The sequence below is a fragment of the Gossypium arboreum genome, chromosome 12 (genome assembly GCF_025698485.1).
Source record: "Gossypium arboreum isolate Shixiya-1 chromosome 12, ASM2569848v2, whole genome shotgun sequence".
NCBI classification, from domain to species: domain Eukaryota; kingdom Viridiplantae; phylum Streptophyta; class Magnoliopsida; order Malvales; family Malvaceae; genus Gossypium; species Gossypium arboreum.
Window position 1 is genome coordinate 4969880 of NC_069081.1, and position 19219 is coordinate 4989098.

Consider the following 19219-nt stretch of genomic DNA (forward strand, 5'->3'; position numbering starts at 1 on the left):
GTTTTGTACTGGGATTTTTGATGAATTTGAGTATTTTAGGCTAAATTGTGAAAATGAGATTTTGAGAGATTAAAATGTGAAATAAATGAAATATGTGGACTTATATGAGCTAAGGTAAAATTTCGCTAGGCATATGTATAAGGAAATTTTGTGTATTTTGTGATTTTATGAATTAAGGACTAAAATGTTAAAATGTGAAAATATGAGGGCTAATTTGTAAAATTACCTAAATATGTTTTTATGGATTGATTTGAATGAATTTGAGATTTAATAAGTCAAATTTGAATGTGTTTAGATCAAGAACCAAAGAAAACAAAATTAGATCGGGGAAAGTCGAAAGTGGTCGAGTAGTGGGTTAAATCTATTCATTTCTATACGAGGAAAGTCAATATACAAATAAATGTATTTGAGTTGATTAATTTATGCTTATATGTGTTTGAATTGTGATGGATGAATATGAAAGATGAATGTATGAAATCCGAGAAAGTTTGATAATGCGACGATGTACGAAAAGCCCCATACGAACCATAGAAATAGTTAGGATACATATGTCATGACATAGGATTTCGATATATGTTATTGTGTAAGACCACGTCTAGGACGTTGGCATCGATTTGAGATTTATGTGTAAGACCATGTCTGGGACATCGGTATTGTATTTTATTTCGTGTAAGACCCTGTCTGGGACAATGGCATCGATATTTGATTACATGTAAGACCACATCTGGGACATTGGCATTGTACGATCTTTTCGAGTTATCCGAGTATCCTTAATGATTCCGAACGGTTCAACGGGCGTTCCGAAAAATGAATAACTAAGTGAATGTGTATTCGATTCAGGTACGTTTGAAATGTATATTATGATTGAGAATGAAAGTAAGTATATGTGCAAGTGATGAAATGTGATATAAGTATGAGAATTATCCTATATGTACAATGAATTGAGAAGATGTGAAATGCATATGAATTATGTGATTCGTGATAGTATTTGGCTATGGAGTATATGTATTTTATGATGATTAGATGCTTAAAATAATAAGTTTATTTGTATATGGCTTACTAAGCTTTTGAAAGCTTACTTTGTGTGTTTTCCAATTGTTTTATAGTACCAAAACTACTGGAAGCTCGGGGTTTGTCGAGGATCATCACCACACTATCGAACTTTATTTTGGTACCTTTTGAAATTGTATATATCTAAGTATGGCATGTATAGGCTAGAGAACTTTGGATGTGTTTTGAGATGTGTATATCTAGCCATGTGATATGGCTTGGTTATGAATGAGATTATGAATGAATTTTGGTATATCTTTGTGTTCAAAAATTGATATGTTTTGATGTGTCCATGGATGGCCAAAGAGAATTGGTCAATTTGGTAAGATTTTGGTATGTGTCTATTTGAGGAATTGATAAAATTATGGCATGAGATTGAATGTATTAAATTAAAGTTTGGAACATATATTTTGGTATGATTTTGGTTTATGATTTGGTATGGATATAAGCATGAAATTGGTTGTTAATGATATGGCATGAATGGTGTATGTTTTGGTTATGTATTGGCTGGAATTTGGTATGAAATGTGCTTGGTTTTATGCTTGTAGGGATGACACAAAATGGGTGGCAATTTGGCTTTTCAAATGACCTATTTTTGTCCACACGGGCAGAGGCACGGGCATGTGTCTCAACCGTGTGCAACATATAGTCATGTTACACGGCCATGTGTCCCCTGGTGTACCCTACGATTTAAATTCATTATACCCTACAGTTTTGACACGGCCTAGACACATGGGCGTGTCTAGTAGCCGTGTGTGGCACACAATCTTGGCACATGGGAGTGTGTGGCCATTTCGAAGGGTACACAGGCTAGACATACGGGCGTGTGGTCGACAGTGTGACCTAAGTCAGTAACCTCCTTAATTTTCACACGACCTTGCACACGGGCGTGTCTTGTGGCCGTGTAGATAAGTCAGTATGTTATGCGCTGTTTAGCAACGGCCTAGACACACAAGCGTGTCTAATACCGTGTGAGGCACACGGCCTGTTCATACGGGAGTGTGACCTTTGTAACTTTGAAAAATTGTTAAAGTTTTAAAAAATTTTGTATGTGTTCGGTTTAGTCCCGACCTCTTCCTAATGTATGTTTAAGGTTTCGTTGACCTAAGAAAGGGACTTTATGTTGATATTTGACTATGATATGATAATGTATGATTGTTGGCTATGAAATGATTTCGAAATGTTTCGATATGTCTGGTAATTCCTCTTAACCCTATTCCGGTGATGGATACAGGTTAGGGGTGTTACACAGGTTGCATAAGTTATAGCAAAAAAAATTAGAGAGGTTAAGCAGAATAGAAATTGAAGATGAGTGAACGTATTAGTGCTGTTATTTACTATGATTGTGAGGTTAGTGACACAGAGAACGACATTTTTTTTTATCAGAGAACACAACGTAACTGGTTTTTAACCAGAACATAAATTTTATAGAACTTTGTAAAAGAATTAGGTGTAAAATCTTCGGAACGATGCCAATGAGGGTTTCGTCTATTAATTATTGATTTTGTGTTTTGGTTGATCCCATGACGTATCACTCATTTGATATCAAATGTGGTTGTAACTTGGAGGCGATGGTGCAGACTCATCTTGCTAGTGGATCACCCTATCTTGAGTTATATTGTACAATTTTCATCGACAAATGAAGCATTTGCGACTTCAAAATCTACTGTTGTTCGAGAGGAATACACGACCCTTACTTGACGCTCTATTAGTGGGAGGCAGAACACGAAAGCGTCTGTGTTTGGTGGAAGTATGGAATACACAACTCTTGCACGACACTCGGTTAGTGAATGAGATGTGTACATCGGTGGGTCGATGTTCGATGCTGGAAATACATATTAGGGAATGACATCAAATTCTAGTGATTGACAATCCACATCTGATTAGGGACGTTATGAAATGCCAACAAAAAGGCATGATGTACTCCTTACGACGTCCACCGGTAAGGGGACCTCGTACGTTGCAAATAATGGTGAGTTGGATGATGAGTCAGATGTGGATCCACCTCGAGAGCCCAGCCTCGGTGGTGTAGAAGTTGCATTATTTTCTTAACCGGAGCCTATTCCAACTGAACCTGAAGATGTTTAAGGGGGTTCAGATGAAGAAGAAGAAGATCCGCGATTCAGGATGTACTCGCCTCCAGCCCACATGCATAATGTCGACCTATCGACAAATGATGCGTTGGAGTTTCCAGATCTACCACACAAAAGGCTTGATTGTATAAGTTCATCATTGGATTCAGGTGAATTAGAAGTTGGTAAAGAGTTTTCCAGTAAGGATAGTTTTCTTGGTGCATTGAAACAACACAGCATTATGAACGAGGTTAACTACAATGTGGTTAAATCTAAATCTGAGAAGTTTGAAGCCAAGTGTACAATGCAAGACAGTACATGTTCATGGAAAATCATGGTTTCGGTTAGGAAAAAGACAGGCTTGTGGGAGATAAAAAAGTACAAAGGTCCATATACCTGTGTTGCCTGTACAGTATCACTAGGTGTTTAGGGTTTTTGAATAATACTGTTATTACTTACTGTTGCATTTATTTAATGTACTTCGTTGATAGGTGTTTCACAAGATCATCCCAAATGAAGTGGATCCCAGGACTTCTGTGTCGGTCTTAATTGTCAATATTCATAGCCAAATGAAGTACATGCCCTCTTACCGAAAAGTTTGGATAGTTAAGCAGAAGGAGTTGGAAGAAATGCATAATGGGTGAGACGCTTCAAATAATGAGGTGCTGGAGAGGTACGTCCTAAGTTTCATAACTGTAATACTCCTAACCCGTATCTGACGCTGGAATAGGGTTACGAGGCATTACCGATCAATACACATCATTCACATACATAATACATACATTTATGCATTCATATATAAAACCCATCCAACACATTCACATTGTCCCTTATAAGGATCTACGAGGCTTTAAAACATGCTTGGAATAGGTTTGGGACTAAACCAATAACATTTGCAAACTTTAGGAAACTTAGAAAATTTTCATGTATTTAAGGGTCACATGCCCATGTGAACAGACCGTGTGCCTCATATGACCACTAGATATGCCCGTGTCACAGGTCGTGTGAAAATAGGGCATACATACTGACTTGCACCACATGACCGGAGACACGCCCGTGTGCCTTGGCCGTGGAAAATTGAAGGGGTTATTGACTTAGGTCACACGGCAGGCCACACACTCATGTGCCAGCCCGTATGCCACATATGGCCAGTAGACACGCCCGTGTGTCTAGGCCTTATCAAACCTGTAGGGTATACTGCCCTAATTCGAAAGCTACCCCAAGGGACACATAGCCGTGTAGCACGACCATGTGTTGCATACGACTGAGATACACGTTCATGTCTCTGCCCGTGTGGACAAAAATAGGCTATTTGCAAAGCCAATTTGTCACCATTTTTTCATGCACACCTAACAACCAAAATAGTACCATTTCAATACATATATAAGTAACCAAAGCGTGCTATTTCATACACATTTTATACCATCTATCCTCAACCATTTCAACTACTCAATTCCATATTCAAAACATACCAAATTATTATGCCAAAATCATCACAACTTACATAAGTTCTAAATGCATTAACTTATAATCTTATCATTTATTTCATGTCACAAAACACACCATATTATCATCTCAAGAACAAACCACAATATACCAACTTCCAAGCATTAATACATCAACTAATATCTAACCATTTAGCTATATCAACATCTATGACAAACATACCAAAACAAGCCAACATATAAGGCATTATATACATCACAAATATCACTTATCAAACACATAACTTAAGCAAACTTAAATAGCCATATACACCAACATTTACAAGCCAAATCTTATGGCTAAAATCTTAACTCAAAACATATCATTAACTTACCAGCATATACATGCCATATACCATATATACAAAACTCTAAAAGTACCAACGAGACAATCGATAGTGTGATGACGTTTCCCGACGATCCTCGAGTCCGAGCTAGCTTCGATAATCTATAAAATAGTGAAAAATAAACACAGTAGGCTTTAAAAGCTTAGTAAGCCATATACAAATAAAATCATCAAATGAGTTTTTGCATATCAATTCAAATATGCTAAGCATAGCTAAACACATTCAAGTTCACAAACCTTTCTCATGTTACTCATATTCAATATCATTATTGAATTCATCAAGTACTTCCCTTTTCAATACTCGTATGAATCTCGTACATACCTGAATCACTTAACTCATTCACACATCTTTCTCAACTGAATTTACTCGTTGAACCATTCGAAATTGTTAAGGATACTCAAAAATCACATAAGTTTGCACAATGTCATATCCCAGATATGGTCTTATATATTATCACATGTCGATACCACTGTCCCAGACAGGGTCTTACACGAAATCATAATACGATGCCCATGTCCCAGACATGGTCTTACACGTAATCACAATACAATGCCAATGTCCTAGACATGGTCTTACATGTAATCACATATCGATAACCTAATGTCATGACATTCGTATCATATACTATTCCTGAGGTTCGTAAGGGACTTTCGGATGTCGTAACTCTGTCGATTCTTGCTCGTAATTTCTCGTTCAACATTCATAACATTTCAATGACAAATAAACACATTTAATTCAATTTAAAGACATTTATTTGCATATGAACTTACCTCAATCGTAGAAACAACGAAACTAGCCGATTAATCGAGTAATTTGTTCTTGCCTCGATCTAAATTCGATTTCTTTCGTTCTTGATCTATATATATATATTAAAAATTAATTCATTTAATCACCGAATCAATCAATTTCATCCACAAACACATATTTAGGCATTTTTATACTTTAGCGCCTAAAGTTCCACATTTATTCAATTTAGTCCTTATTTCACAAATACATAAAATTTCACAATTTCTTTCAAATACATGCTAGCCAAATTTTCCTAGCGCACATATCAGCTCATGTTTATCATTTATTTCATAAATTAACCCCTCAATTTACACTTTTCATAATTTAATCCTATTCAGGTATTTTCACTCAAAATCACTTAACAAAACTTGATAATCTATCATTTATCTTCCATTTTTCATCATCATCTATCACAAATATCAAGCATTCACCAATGGCATTTCACAAAATCACCAACAAACTAAAAAATTAGGGTATGGGCTAGCTAGTACTCAAAGCAACGATCACAAAAACATAGAAATCATAAAAAACTGAGCTCAAAACATACCTCAATCAAGCTAGGGAAGTGCTGAAATTTCCAAAGCTTCAAACCCTATCTTCTTTTCTCATTTTTAGTTGTAAAAAGATGAGAATGAATTAATAAATTTGTTTTGTTTAATTAAAACATATGTTAATTACTAATTTACTAAATTGACATTGGTTTAAAACATTGATAAACATCAAACTATGTCCATTTATGTCCATTCCCACTATCAACGGTCTATTTACAACATAAGGACCTTTCATTTAATAAGCCATAGCAATTAGGCACTTTTAACTTATAACATTCTACTTTTGCATTTTACGCGATTTAGTCTTTTTTCTCAAATTAAGCTATTAAACGATAAAATTAATTTACAAAATTTTCACACATAGATAATCACATGCTATAAACACCAAAAATAATATTAAAATAATTTTTTGACATTGGATTTATGGTCTCGAAACTACTGTTTTGATTTAACTAAAATCGGGTTGTTACAATAACAGACCTTGAAACGGGCCCTGCGTACTACAACGAACGATTGTTCCATGGATGCCAAGTGTTTAAGCGTCGCTTTAAGCAATGCAGTGATGCATTATGTACTGCAAGTCATTGGTACAAATTGGCGGTACCTTTATGTATGGTAGATATACCCATTGATTATTGCTAGCTATAGCATAGGATGGCGGTGGGAGAATCCTTTCAATTATGTTTGCAATAACACTAGGGGAGTCAGGTGATGGCTAGGATTTCTTTCTTTCTAGGTTAAGGAGGCATGTAACAGCCTGTTTTTAGGATTAACCGAAACAGTGGTTTCGAGGCCACCAAATCCGACGAGTAGGTTTGTAAATATTATATTTAATATTTACAAGTTAATTGTGATTTTAAAAAAATGTTTTTGATATTGTGATATTTGTTTTATAAGTGATTTATTAAGTTCAAGTGGTATGACCTTAAGGTCAAGTGGGTTTAAGAAATGAGGTATCGGAACCTCATTTCTATAAACCGAGTCGTAAATATTTTTATAAATATTTACGGAGTGGCAAAAAGATGGTATTAAAGTTTCGTTGAAAAATTTTATCATTTCGATAGTTAATTAAGCAAAAAAGACTAAATCGCGTAAAATGCAAAAGTTGCATTCTAATTGTTTAAGTGTTTATTTTCCATGTTTTACTAAAGTAGCAGTCCCTATTTATCAATTAAACCATTACTTTATGATAGTGGAGATTGGTGGTTTGGCATATATGAAATTATGTATTATTATAAAGGACAAAAAGGTAAATGGAATATTAAAATGTATTAAATAAAAATAAAACATAAAATGACCATGTAAATTTTATTTCTTGGCTAAATATGGAGGAGAAAAAGAAAGCCATTGAAGCGTACTTATTTTCGGCACTTGCATGAAGTGATTTAGGTATGTTTTGTGTTCGGTTTTTGATAATTTTTATGTTTTTGAGATCGTTGCTTCGTATTCTAGCTAGCCCGTATCTCTGATTTCAAAACTGTTAAAGTATTTGAATGTTGCCATTGTTGAATGCATGAGTATTTTGATAGTTGATGATGGAAAATAAATTATTGTTGTTGGATATACATGTTTTGTAAAGTGAATTTTGGTAAAAATGTCAATTTTAGATTAAATTGTGAATTATTGAAATTATATGGTTGAAAGTGTGAATAAATGAAAAAATGGGCTGTTATGAAGTTGTAGTAAATTTGGCTAGGCATGGGTTTGGCCAAAATTGAATGAATTTAATTTTTCGAGCTTAGGGACTAAATTGTAAAAAAGTTGAAATATCAGGGGCAAAAATGTAATTTTACCATAAAATAATTTATGGGCTGTTTTAATACCATGAATATTCGGTTAAGCTTAATTATGGTTAAAAATGGTTAATTTGCATTTTTTTTAGCTCAGGGACTAAATTGAATAAAAGTGAAACTTTAGGGGTAAAATAGTAATTTTACCAAAATATGAAATTGAGTTAAAATGAATAGAATATGAACTGTAATAGTTGAATTTGATTGATTAGATCAAGTTAAGCCTCATATGAGTCTATATTGAGGGAAAAATGAAGTATCGGATTCGTCGATCTAATTTGTCGTTACCGCGAATGAAGTAAGTTCGTATACAATAAGCATTGTTAAATTTATGTTTCTAATGCTTTAATATCTCATAAATTGTATATACGTGATTATTTTAATGTCTGACGACATATCGACAAAATGTGGCACTTAGTGTGCGGGGCAATCAAATATGGTACTCAGTGTACGAAATATTGAGAATGGCACTTAGTGTGCGAGATATTGAGAATGACACATAGTGTGCAAAATATCAAATGATTCAAAGGGCAATTATAAATTGTGATTGAATGATTAAATAGAGCAAAGTGAACAGGTATACATGCTATATTATATGAATTGTTTATGAGACGACTTTATAATGGTGATATTCGGGCTTTGAGCCTAGCAAGCTTTAAGCTGGTGAATAATATTATCGGGCTTCGGGCCTAGCAGGCTATAATGCCGGTGAAATGATATCGGCTTCAAGCCTAGCAGGCGAAATGCCGATGAATGAGTTCGACTTAAAGTCTAGCGGTGCTTCGTCTTGGTGATGAATTCGGGTTTAAAACCTAACAAAGCTAAATGCCTTGATTTGATAAAAGTCTAAGACTATGAGACCTTGTGTTAAATCGGCAATTGAATTCGTTCAATACATTAAGTTGGCCAGGTATGTGATATATACTTATGCATGTTAGATCGATTGGAATTGAATCATGAATGTGAAATGAGAAGCATAGATGAAAATGCCTATGTCATATATGTGAGTAAGGGTAAAACCATCGAAAATTATCGATAAGGGTGGGCTATGTGCGGAACCATCTTATAATTGCTAATTTGAACGGTTGTGTGCGAATCATTGAGCATGAAGTATTGTATTGAGATTATGCTTAAGTGAAATTATAGAATTGTGATGAAATTGATTGGTGATATACATGTTTAAATAATGTGAATGCAAAGAATGTGTGAAAGAGTAAATTTGTAATAAATCTGTTTGGGACAGCAGCAGTAACATGATTTTGGAAAATCACCATAAATTGTGGGAGTTGATTTAGAAGCTGAATAAATTATGTAATTAAAGATTAATGAGTCTAGTTTCTTATATAAGAAACCGTGTAAGCAAAAGAATTGCTGATAATGAGATATTTGAAGTGGCGTGGATAGAGTCAAATGACTTCGAGGTCACTTGTTCTGTTTTTAGAAAATCATTATAATTTGCACAAAAATGTTTATAAGATAAAATTTATATGCTTAGACTCCTTAATGAGTCTAGTTTCAAATGAAATCAACAAGAACATGTTTTTAATTCTGTATAATGAGAAATTTGATTCGTAGTGCAGAGTGGTCAGATTAGTCAAACAATGAAACAGGGGAAACTTTAAGAAAAATCTGGTATTGATTGGCCAAACAAAAAATTCTGAAAATTTTATGGATGAAAGATATATGAGTCTATTTTCAGGGAAAATTAACAGCAATTGATTTGGAGTTTTGTAGTTATAAATAATTTAGTGACTGTTGCTCAGGAAGACAACTTGTAGTGAATTTGTGATTATGTTGTAAACATCGATAAAACTTGTTAATGAGTTGCTTATTGTTTTCTTATGAACTTACTAAGCATAAAGCTTACTTCCCTTTTCTTTCCCATATTCCCTAGGGTTGCCAAGTTAGCTCGGGTTGGAGGCCGTCAGAGATATTATCACACTGTCGAGTTAATGCTATTGGTGTAAGTAAATCCTAATGTTTCGAGTCTATGGCATGTATAGGGTTTTAATGTTGAGTATGTGATATTATGATTTAGCCAAAGGTGTTGGCTTGTATTGATAAAGTGTTGTAGCCATGTGAATTGGCCTATGTTGGCTAATGATGTTGTGGGCCTAAATGTTTATTCATATATACGTATGATACTATATCTTGTGGTGTGGCTTATAGTATGTATGCCTAGAGATTGAAATGAGATTCATTGATAAGTTAGTAACTGATGCAAGATTTGGTGATTGGTAAATAGTTAATAATGCCTCATGAATGGTTTGTGGAAATGATTATGTATGCTTAGTGATGGACATGAGGTTCATGATGTAATGATAGTTATGACTAGTATGTGGTAATGATGTGGGCAAATTCTATAATATTTATTGCATAAGAAAATGACTTGAGCATAACATGTTTGTAGATGTTTAAGAGCTCATTTATGCCATGTTGTATGTTATTGGATAAGTATGTATCTATGCATGTGGTGTGAGAGTGACAAAAGGCTTGGTAAATAGCCTATTTCTGGCCACACAGCCTGAGCATACGGGCGTGTGAAGCCTTAACGCAAGAGATTTTTCTAAGTTTTTCATGAGTTCTCGGTTGGGTCCTGAACCACCCCGGATGTATGTTTTGGGCGTCGTAAGCCCGTATATGAGACAGATTGCATGTGAAAAGAAAAGTTTTTAAATTGAACAAAATTTTATGGCCCAATTTTTGTGTGATTGATTGAGTTTTTAATTATTTGAGATTTCATGGCCCTGTTTAGTATGGAAGTGTTAGTAAAAGTCAGGTAGCACCTTGAACCCTGTCCCGGTGTCGGATACAGGCGAGGGGTGTTACAAGGCATGTTTGCCCCCAACCTGATATATGCGTTATATTGGATCGAGGCATTAGAATACTAGTTGCAATTGAGCGACAGAGAAGCCTATGGAATCGCACACACCATCGGTATTATCTAAGGCATGTTGCGTCCAACTACTATGGGTAATATCGGTCTACCACTGAATGGTATCAAGTGACCAACATAGGTATTTAATCTCTTTTAATATAATTTTGTTTGTAATATTCAATTTATTCCGAATAAAAGAGTGGCATGTAATTTTCGCTATTAACTTATATTGGCAAGGTACAAAGTCAATAAGGACTGTCTTCATGATATGTTGGCGATTTTGCATTTAGTTAACGAACAAGGTGTAGACTACTTCTGTAACATACCTTTTAAACAGTGGATACAAGCATACGACAGTGGCCTAAGATATAGTTATATGACCTCAAACCTGGCTGAATGTATAAATTTTGTTCTAAAAGAATGTGTCATTTGCCAATAATCTTAGTTGTATGAGAGACAAATTTTTATTGAGCAACACTATTTCCAAAGTAAGCAACGAGTTATATAGGCCAAATGCAGGGAGGCTGTGTATGGTGCTGGAAGGAATTGTAAGAAATTAACAAGGCGTCTAATGCCCCATACCCGAGACCGTCGCCGGAGTCAAACACGAGGTGTTAACGGGCTTAATTCATTACTTAAACAACTCAAACAATTTATTTTTAAAATTTCTAGTCAAGCTGGCAATCTGCGTCATAGTCTCTTAAAAATTCATATCTCGAGTTTCAAAACTTAAAATTAAGATCCGTAAATTTTCCCTGAAACTATACTCATATATATATTTACTAATTTTTTTCTAGAATTTTGGGTCGAGCCAATTAGTACAGTTTATTAGTTAAAGTCTCCCTTGTTTCAGGGTTCGACTACTCTGACCCCTGTGTATTACGAATCAGATATCTCCCTGTACAGAGTTTCAATGACTATGCCGTTTGTTTCTTATAAAACTAGACTCAATAATTATTTCATACATATAAGATAAACTCCTAATTGTTTTTTTACAATTTATAGTAAATTTTTAAAGTCAGAACAGGGGATACAGAGATAACTCTGACCCTATTCCACCAAAACTTAAATATCTCACAAAATATAACTCATATACCTGTTTTGTTCCATCCATATGAAAATAGACTCATCAAGATTCAATTTCATAACTTACTCATCATTTAATTCCATTTCTACTATTTTTAGTGATTTTTCAAATTTACATCACTGCTGCTGTCAGATTCTGTTTTATGGCAAATTTTACTTTATTATATATTTTCATGGACTAAATAGCATTTTAAACATACATAACATCAAAAATGAATTAGATTGGCCATTCCAATGGCTAATCATTTACAATCCCTTTTCTTTCCAAACCATAGCCATATCATAAGATCATTTACACAAAGTGAGTATTTTGCCATACATGCCACATTCAAAACACACAAGCCATTTTACCAATTTCGGCCTTCGGATAGTGTGGACGAATCTTCGACCTATCCCGATTCTCAAGCTGGCTTGTCAACAACTACAATGAATGAAAAGGAGGGGGTAAGCATAAATGCTTAGTAAGTTCACATGCAAATAGCAAGTAACATAATCATGAAATTCCACATAAAACATCATTTGCATAAACAACACCAAGACATTCATGTTTCATTTGCATTTAATATCTTTCTACGATTTCATTATACCAAGTTCTCAACCCGAGGATTTAAGCACATACCTGTCAAATTTTCTCATTGTCACCTTCGTTTTAGGCATTCTTCTCATTCACTTAAGATTCACCCGTTGAACACATCGGAATATAATTCGAATACGCGGATTTCATGAACGTAAGTGCCATACCCGCAGCTAGACAAACTCAATAGCCTGCGGAACTTATGTAGCCAAGCTACCATGTAACCCGCCCATAAGTGAACTCGGACCCAACTCAACGAGCTCGGGCGTTCGCATCCATAAGTGAACTCGAACTCAACTCAACGAGTTCGAAACTCAAGTATCCTAGTGACATGTCACTTGTATTCTAATCTATTCCTAAGGTTCAAACGGGCTTTTTCCTTGATCTCACATCTTTGCCGTCTTCCACAGAATATCGGAACCGATACTCGGTGATAGTTCATACTCATCAAGTAATTCACATAATTACATATTATTCAACAATAACCACAAAACATAACATTTTATGATAATAATAAGCATCATATCATATAAACAACATTAAATTGCTCAAAATAACAATTATGTTACTACATTTACACATGAACTTACCTCAATACAAAATTATTAGTAATCGAGCCTATTCTTCGTAAACTTTGTTTTTCCCTCGATCGCGACTTGAATCTCGTTTCTCTTGATTATGAAGCTTGAAAGTTGAAGAAACCCTAGCTATGGGGAGAGGTAAAATTCGGCAGCAACAATATGGAGAAGATGATCATTTTGTGTTATTTTTCCCATTTTATTTCATTTAATATACAAATGACCAAAATACCCTTACTACTAAACTTTCCAAAAATTTCATCCATGTCTAAATTTTGTCCATAGACTTAGAAATTGGTCAAATTTCTATTTAAGACCTCCTCATTAATATTCCAAAACAATTTCATACTAAAAACTCCTAGAATGCAAATTTTGCAAATTATTCGATTTAGTCCCTAATTTCAATTTAAACACTTTAGGCATAGGATTTCATCACGAAATTTTCACACAATCATGCAATCATATCATAAACATAAAATAATTATAAAATAATTATTTCTATATCAGATTTGTGGTCACGAAACCACTATTCCAATTAGGCCCTAATTTGGGATATTACAAAGCGAATGTGTGGACCGACACCATGCACATAGTTTGTTACTATTGCGGTAACCTATGGTTTTGCTTGACAGAGTTTGACAGACCGAACCAAAGTATTATCGGCAAGCAATATTGTGTACACTTGAGAAATAGGACTTGCGACTGTGGGATGTTTGACATATTTCGTTATCCATGCGCTTATGCAATTACAGCTTGTCAGAATCTTCGTTTGGATCTTATGAGATATGTCGACAAAGTGTACAAAATAGAATACATGCACAATGTGTGGAGACACATATTCCCACAGGTCCCAGATGAATGTAAGTGGTTGTTTGTATCGCTTGCTCCATTTAAGTTATTACCGGATAGAGAATTGTGTCGCAAACTAAAAGGTCGACCTTACTCGAGTAGAATACGTAATAATATGAATATCCGGGAAAGAACGAACTAACAGAAGTTGTGCGGATGGTGTAGGAACTCAGGTCATACAATTCAATAATGTCCAAATCGAAATTGTTGATAATTGCTGTAATGAAACTATGTTGCATTATTTCTATTGCCTTGTTTAAAAGAACTTCTATTTTATTAAAAATGTAAAAATAATTCACTATTAAAATATTAAAAACAACTTGTATTTTATTAAATGAAACAATATAAAAATACTTTATACAAATATTTTAAAAAAAATCAATATATGTGCCGGTCGGAATTAGTGCCACATGGGGGTGGTCGATGGTTACTCGTTGGATTCCTCATTGGCTCAGCTTCAGGCGGGGGTTGTAGTTGTGAGTGTTGGGAGGATGATCCACCTTGATAGAATAAAGAATGCGGAGGTGTTTGCATCACTCACAGCGGAGGTGTTTGAATCCTATAAGGCAATGGGAATTGGTAATGAGATGAGCTCCCCGACAGTGCCTCGTGCGATCCTTTCTGCAATAATGACTAATAAATTATCGGTTGATTCGGAGTCATCGGGAAAGGAGATGCACAGGGCCATGCATTCCAACTTGGCATAGGATTGGAAAAAGAAACATATAAGGGCTAGCATAATCTGAAGAGGCTATGATATGGGTGTTGTTGGTTGAGGAGTTGGGCCCGGTGATTGTGTCGGAGCTGTTGATGAGCCCATGCCGTCATCTCTTTTTCTTGGATTTAAAGGACCCCGTCGTTCTCTTTCGACATGAATTTGCTGACACCTCTGCTCTTCCGACAACAAATATGGCTTATCATAGATCCTAAATCATGGCATAAAATCTGGCTCACATGCTAACTATGGAACGATGATCAATTAGCGAGTAGGTATATGATCATATCGATTTTCTCAAATTTTAATATATTCCGAGAAAAATACTGGCCAATTCGTATTCGATTACTGTAAATCGATTTTGTGCTCATCATCGAGCACCTCAAGTGTCACGGGAATTGATTGTTAGAATTTAAATTATCACAACACTCTATCAGTCTGGTACATCTCGACAATAACATAGTTGACCAATGGGACCTTAACATGCCAAATGTTCAGATTTTGAAAGAATTCATTCAGAATTACTGTCCGAATTGCTGGATCCTCGTATGATGTCCATTGAAATTATATGAACGTGATAAAAATATTAGTTATATATATAATACTAAAAACTAAAAATGAAACGACTATTTTATGTATATATATTTTATTTAATACTTACTTGCACTTCCGACCGTTTGTCTAATAGAAGCCGTATATCTTCAAGGGCGGTAGGTATTCCAACATAACTCGTGGAATGGTTCCACCTAATTAAAAAACTTTTTAGCATACAATTATATTTTAAATCTATGTAATAATTGTAAAATTTATATTTAAATTTTACCTCGTTATAAGTTAGAATGTATATGGGTGGTTCACTCGATGACGTAAAAATAGAAGCGAAACCGAGCCCATGATTGTAGTAGTGATAGACAATCTCTAATTTTAGCTTTATTTGGTGGTATCGCCCCGCACATTTCTCGGTACAATGTTGCCAACACAGCAGACTCCCAACTAAATTTGCCAACTGTTCTAAAATCAACGAGTTTCAGTAGCCACCTCAAATGTATGAGGTTCCGTGACAAGTCCGACATCAGATAACCTCCAATCATCTTAAGGATGTATGCCCGAGTATATCATATTCTTTCTACTTCAGTTGAATCATTCCCCGACTTCGGGAATATGTTTCGTAACCAGGCTATCTCGATCCGATCTCCGTAAATATTATCCGGAATCGCACCCAAAAGATCATAGCATACGGCTCCTCAATTAGCAAATTGAACGGACCCGTGAGTGCAAACCCATCCATCGACAATCCCAATTGTAACTGCACGTCCTCCAAAGTGATGGTACACTCTCCGCATGGAGCACATATCGGGTCTCCACCTCTCTATTAACGTGCTAATGAGTTTCGAGTCCAACTTGCACCCCTGACTTATAGTGGCTACGTGCCAAAAACCCGCTTCCCTCAAGTAATTTTCTATCAACGGTGATGGAAGACCAGACATATTACGAATATAATTGTAACACTCGATCTACAGACTGTTATAAAAAATTATAAAGTAAAAATTAATTAAATTACATAAATGAAAAAAATATTAAATAATATTCAAAATTTAAAATTAACCCTTACCATTTTCATTTGTTCGACGGAGATATGTTTATGATTGAAACAAATTAATTCCCCGGTTATTGCTAACACAATCAAATATTTTTGAAATTATAAAAATACTAAATTAGAAAAATAATTAAAATAATTAATTAATTAAAGAGAGTTTTGAGAAATTTAGAGAGAAATTTGAGAGCTTTTTTGCCAAATTTAAAAGAAATATTGTGTGAAAAAAAATAGGAGGGGTTTTTATAGTTTTTTTTTCCAACGGTAAAAAATTTAAACAGCCGTTGGAAAAAAAGCACTGAACAAATTGCTTCCCTGGGAAAGCGATTTTGCCACATTAGTAAAATGCTTCTACATCAATACATTTTGTGCTGACATAGCAAAATCGCTCTCCCAAAGACGCAATTTGCTGAAATTTTACCTAAAAATACTTTTATATACACGCATTTTACATATTTTGACTCTTTCCAGTAAATAATATAAAAATTAATTATTTTTATAAATAAAATTAGAAATAGGCATTTATGGATAAAATGCTCCATTACAAAGGCACCCTAAAACAATTATTTGAAAAATAACTTTTGGATATAGAGGTAATTTTTTTTACATTATTTAAATAAGAAAGCCGAATGAATTTGAATATATAGGGAAAAGGTAGAACTATAGGGTTAGTATATATGTGGAAGGTCAAGGGTCAATGGCCTTAGAACCGTGCTAGCGTGTTACAGTTGAACATGGCGACCGTGAGAGCTGATGTTGCCCAAGATTTTCCCCACAACATAGGGATGAGAAACTGGAGCTTAAACCCAGAAGCCCCTGAGTTTTTCCCTGCAAGGAAACGTCTGCTTTCAGCTTCTTCTCCCGTGTTTTCACCCTCAACTCCAATATTTCTTCATTATTATACCCATCCTTTATTGTCAGCTTCCACGGTCTCTCACCTTTCATACACCTATCCTCATCCACATGCACTTCAGCCCCATTTCTTCATCCCTGAGAAGGCGGCTTCTGCATCTGTGGCCATGACTGAAACAGTCTCTCCCTTGCTGGAACCATTCAAGACTACCATGGTGGTCGACGAAGCGCCGGAGCCTAGAACAGCGGCTCGAAAGGAAAACTTGGGAGGTACCAGGCCAAGCGTTAGAGATAAACCTTACTGGAAGAGCGATAAAAGATATGGGAAAAAAGGGTTTGTAATTGTTGATCGTAATAGTAGCCACGCTCGCAAGAAACAATGTAGGGGGAAGCCTAGCAGTTACAGTTCTCAAGACAAGAAGCATTTTGCTAAAACTTGCCCAAAGAAGGCTCGAGGTCGGGCTGGTAATAAGTATAACATGCGAGAGAAACATCCACCCATTCCTCTAAAGCCTGACGGATTGGAAACGACGGTCATGATAAAGAACATACCCAACAGATACACGTATATATAATCTTTTGGTTTCATCTATATTCAATGTTATGGGTTTATGAATGTTTTAGTTGTCTTTTCGTCTTCCCTGTGATTATTTTTCAGCATTTATTGATTGCTTTTTATTAGTGTTTGCTGTTGATTAAGACTTGTGAAGATCTTCTGGGTTGCCTTACGGATCTTTATAGATTTGTCTGCTTAAAACATTTGAATGAATTATTGGATATTGGGGTTTGTAGACGAGAGATGTTGGAGGGTGTTCTTGACCAGCATTGCATGCTTACGAATAAAGAGGCCGAGTCTCAGATTGGTAGTGCAGATGAAGATGAACAACCTTCATTGACAGCGTTTGATTTTCTATACCTTCCGATAGACTTTGTGTATGTTACAAAAATTCACATTCCTTGATCATTTCATTTCACTTGGTTCATTTTACCTATAATTTTAATACTCAATTGTTTTCCATGATTGTAGTACCAAGTCAAACAAGGGCTATGCATTCGTAAACTTCACGAACCCAAAAGCAGCCAGGAAGTTTTCCCGTGCTTGGCACAATAAACATTGGCCTTGTATCAACTCAAACAAGATTCGTGAGATACATTGCGCCAAACTTCAGGTATACATTTTTGTATATCTATAAACCCAACAATGTTAAGCCTGTTTAAGTACTTAAGTTGGTGAATTCAACATTTAAACAGGGGAGAGAGGAGCTAGTGAAGCACTTTGAGAATATGGAATTTCCTAGTGAAAACTTTCAACCACTGAGTTTCAATCCAGCACGTGATGGTTCTAAGCAAGCGGTGAAACAAACTATAGTTGGAAGATGCATAGGTTCTAAGTAACTAGTGTGACATGTCTGGGATACTAATATGTATGGCCGTATGAGACAAAAACAGTGGTGGCCTCTTTTTATTTTTTTTAACTGTTTAGTTTAGTTCTGTTGGTGTTCAATTTGGTTGTGTTCTTAAGTTTGTTATTAGACTCTTTTTGGTCACAATGTGATGGGGTGGACCTTGGCACCTGGATCAGATGTAAAATCAAAGGGCAGGTGGCGAAATCCACCTTGTAATTGGTTGGGTGTTATGTAAATGTATATAGTCCGCTAAGTGTAATGGCAGTATCCCTCTCTTCGAGTAGCACAAAAGCTGCATGTAGTTATGTGGGTGTACGCCTTGACGGTGTTTTTGGGGCACCATTCAATCAAGTTTGTATGTTAAAACTGCTGTAAAACGACAAGAAGTCCTTGGACTGAAAATCCGTTTCACCAAAGGAGGAAAATGCCGATTTTTACTAGAGCAGTAAATCCCTGGTTGGAATGGATCGTTTTAGGAAGCTGTGCCTGTGCCTTTGGTTTTTCCATTCTCCTTCATATTTGGAAGGAGACGTCTCAGCTTTGTAGTTGAAGGTTTCCATTAACAACTTTTTGTTTTTGAAGTAATAGGTTTGAAATAGAAAACCTT

At 35.3% G+C, this 19219-nt stretch overlaps 1 protein-coding gene across 1 annotated transcript; it reads left to right on the plus strand.

Moving 5' to 3' along the window:
- The first annotated feature begins 17001 nt into the window (after positions 1–17001).
- LOC108478004 (protein MEI2-like 7) lies at positions 17002–18601 on the plus strand. Its single transcript, XM_053022683.1, has 3 exons — positions 17002–17771; positions 18234–18375; positions 18458–18601. The coding sequence occupies exons 1-3, from the start codon at positions 17089–17091 to the stop codon at positions 18599–18601; spliced, it is 969 nt and encodes a 322-aa protein (XP_052878643.1). The 5' UTR covers positions 17002–17088.
- Positions 18602–19219: the final 618 nt, after the last annotated feature.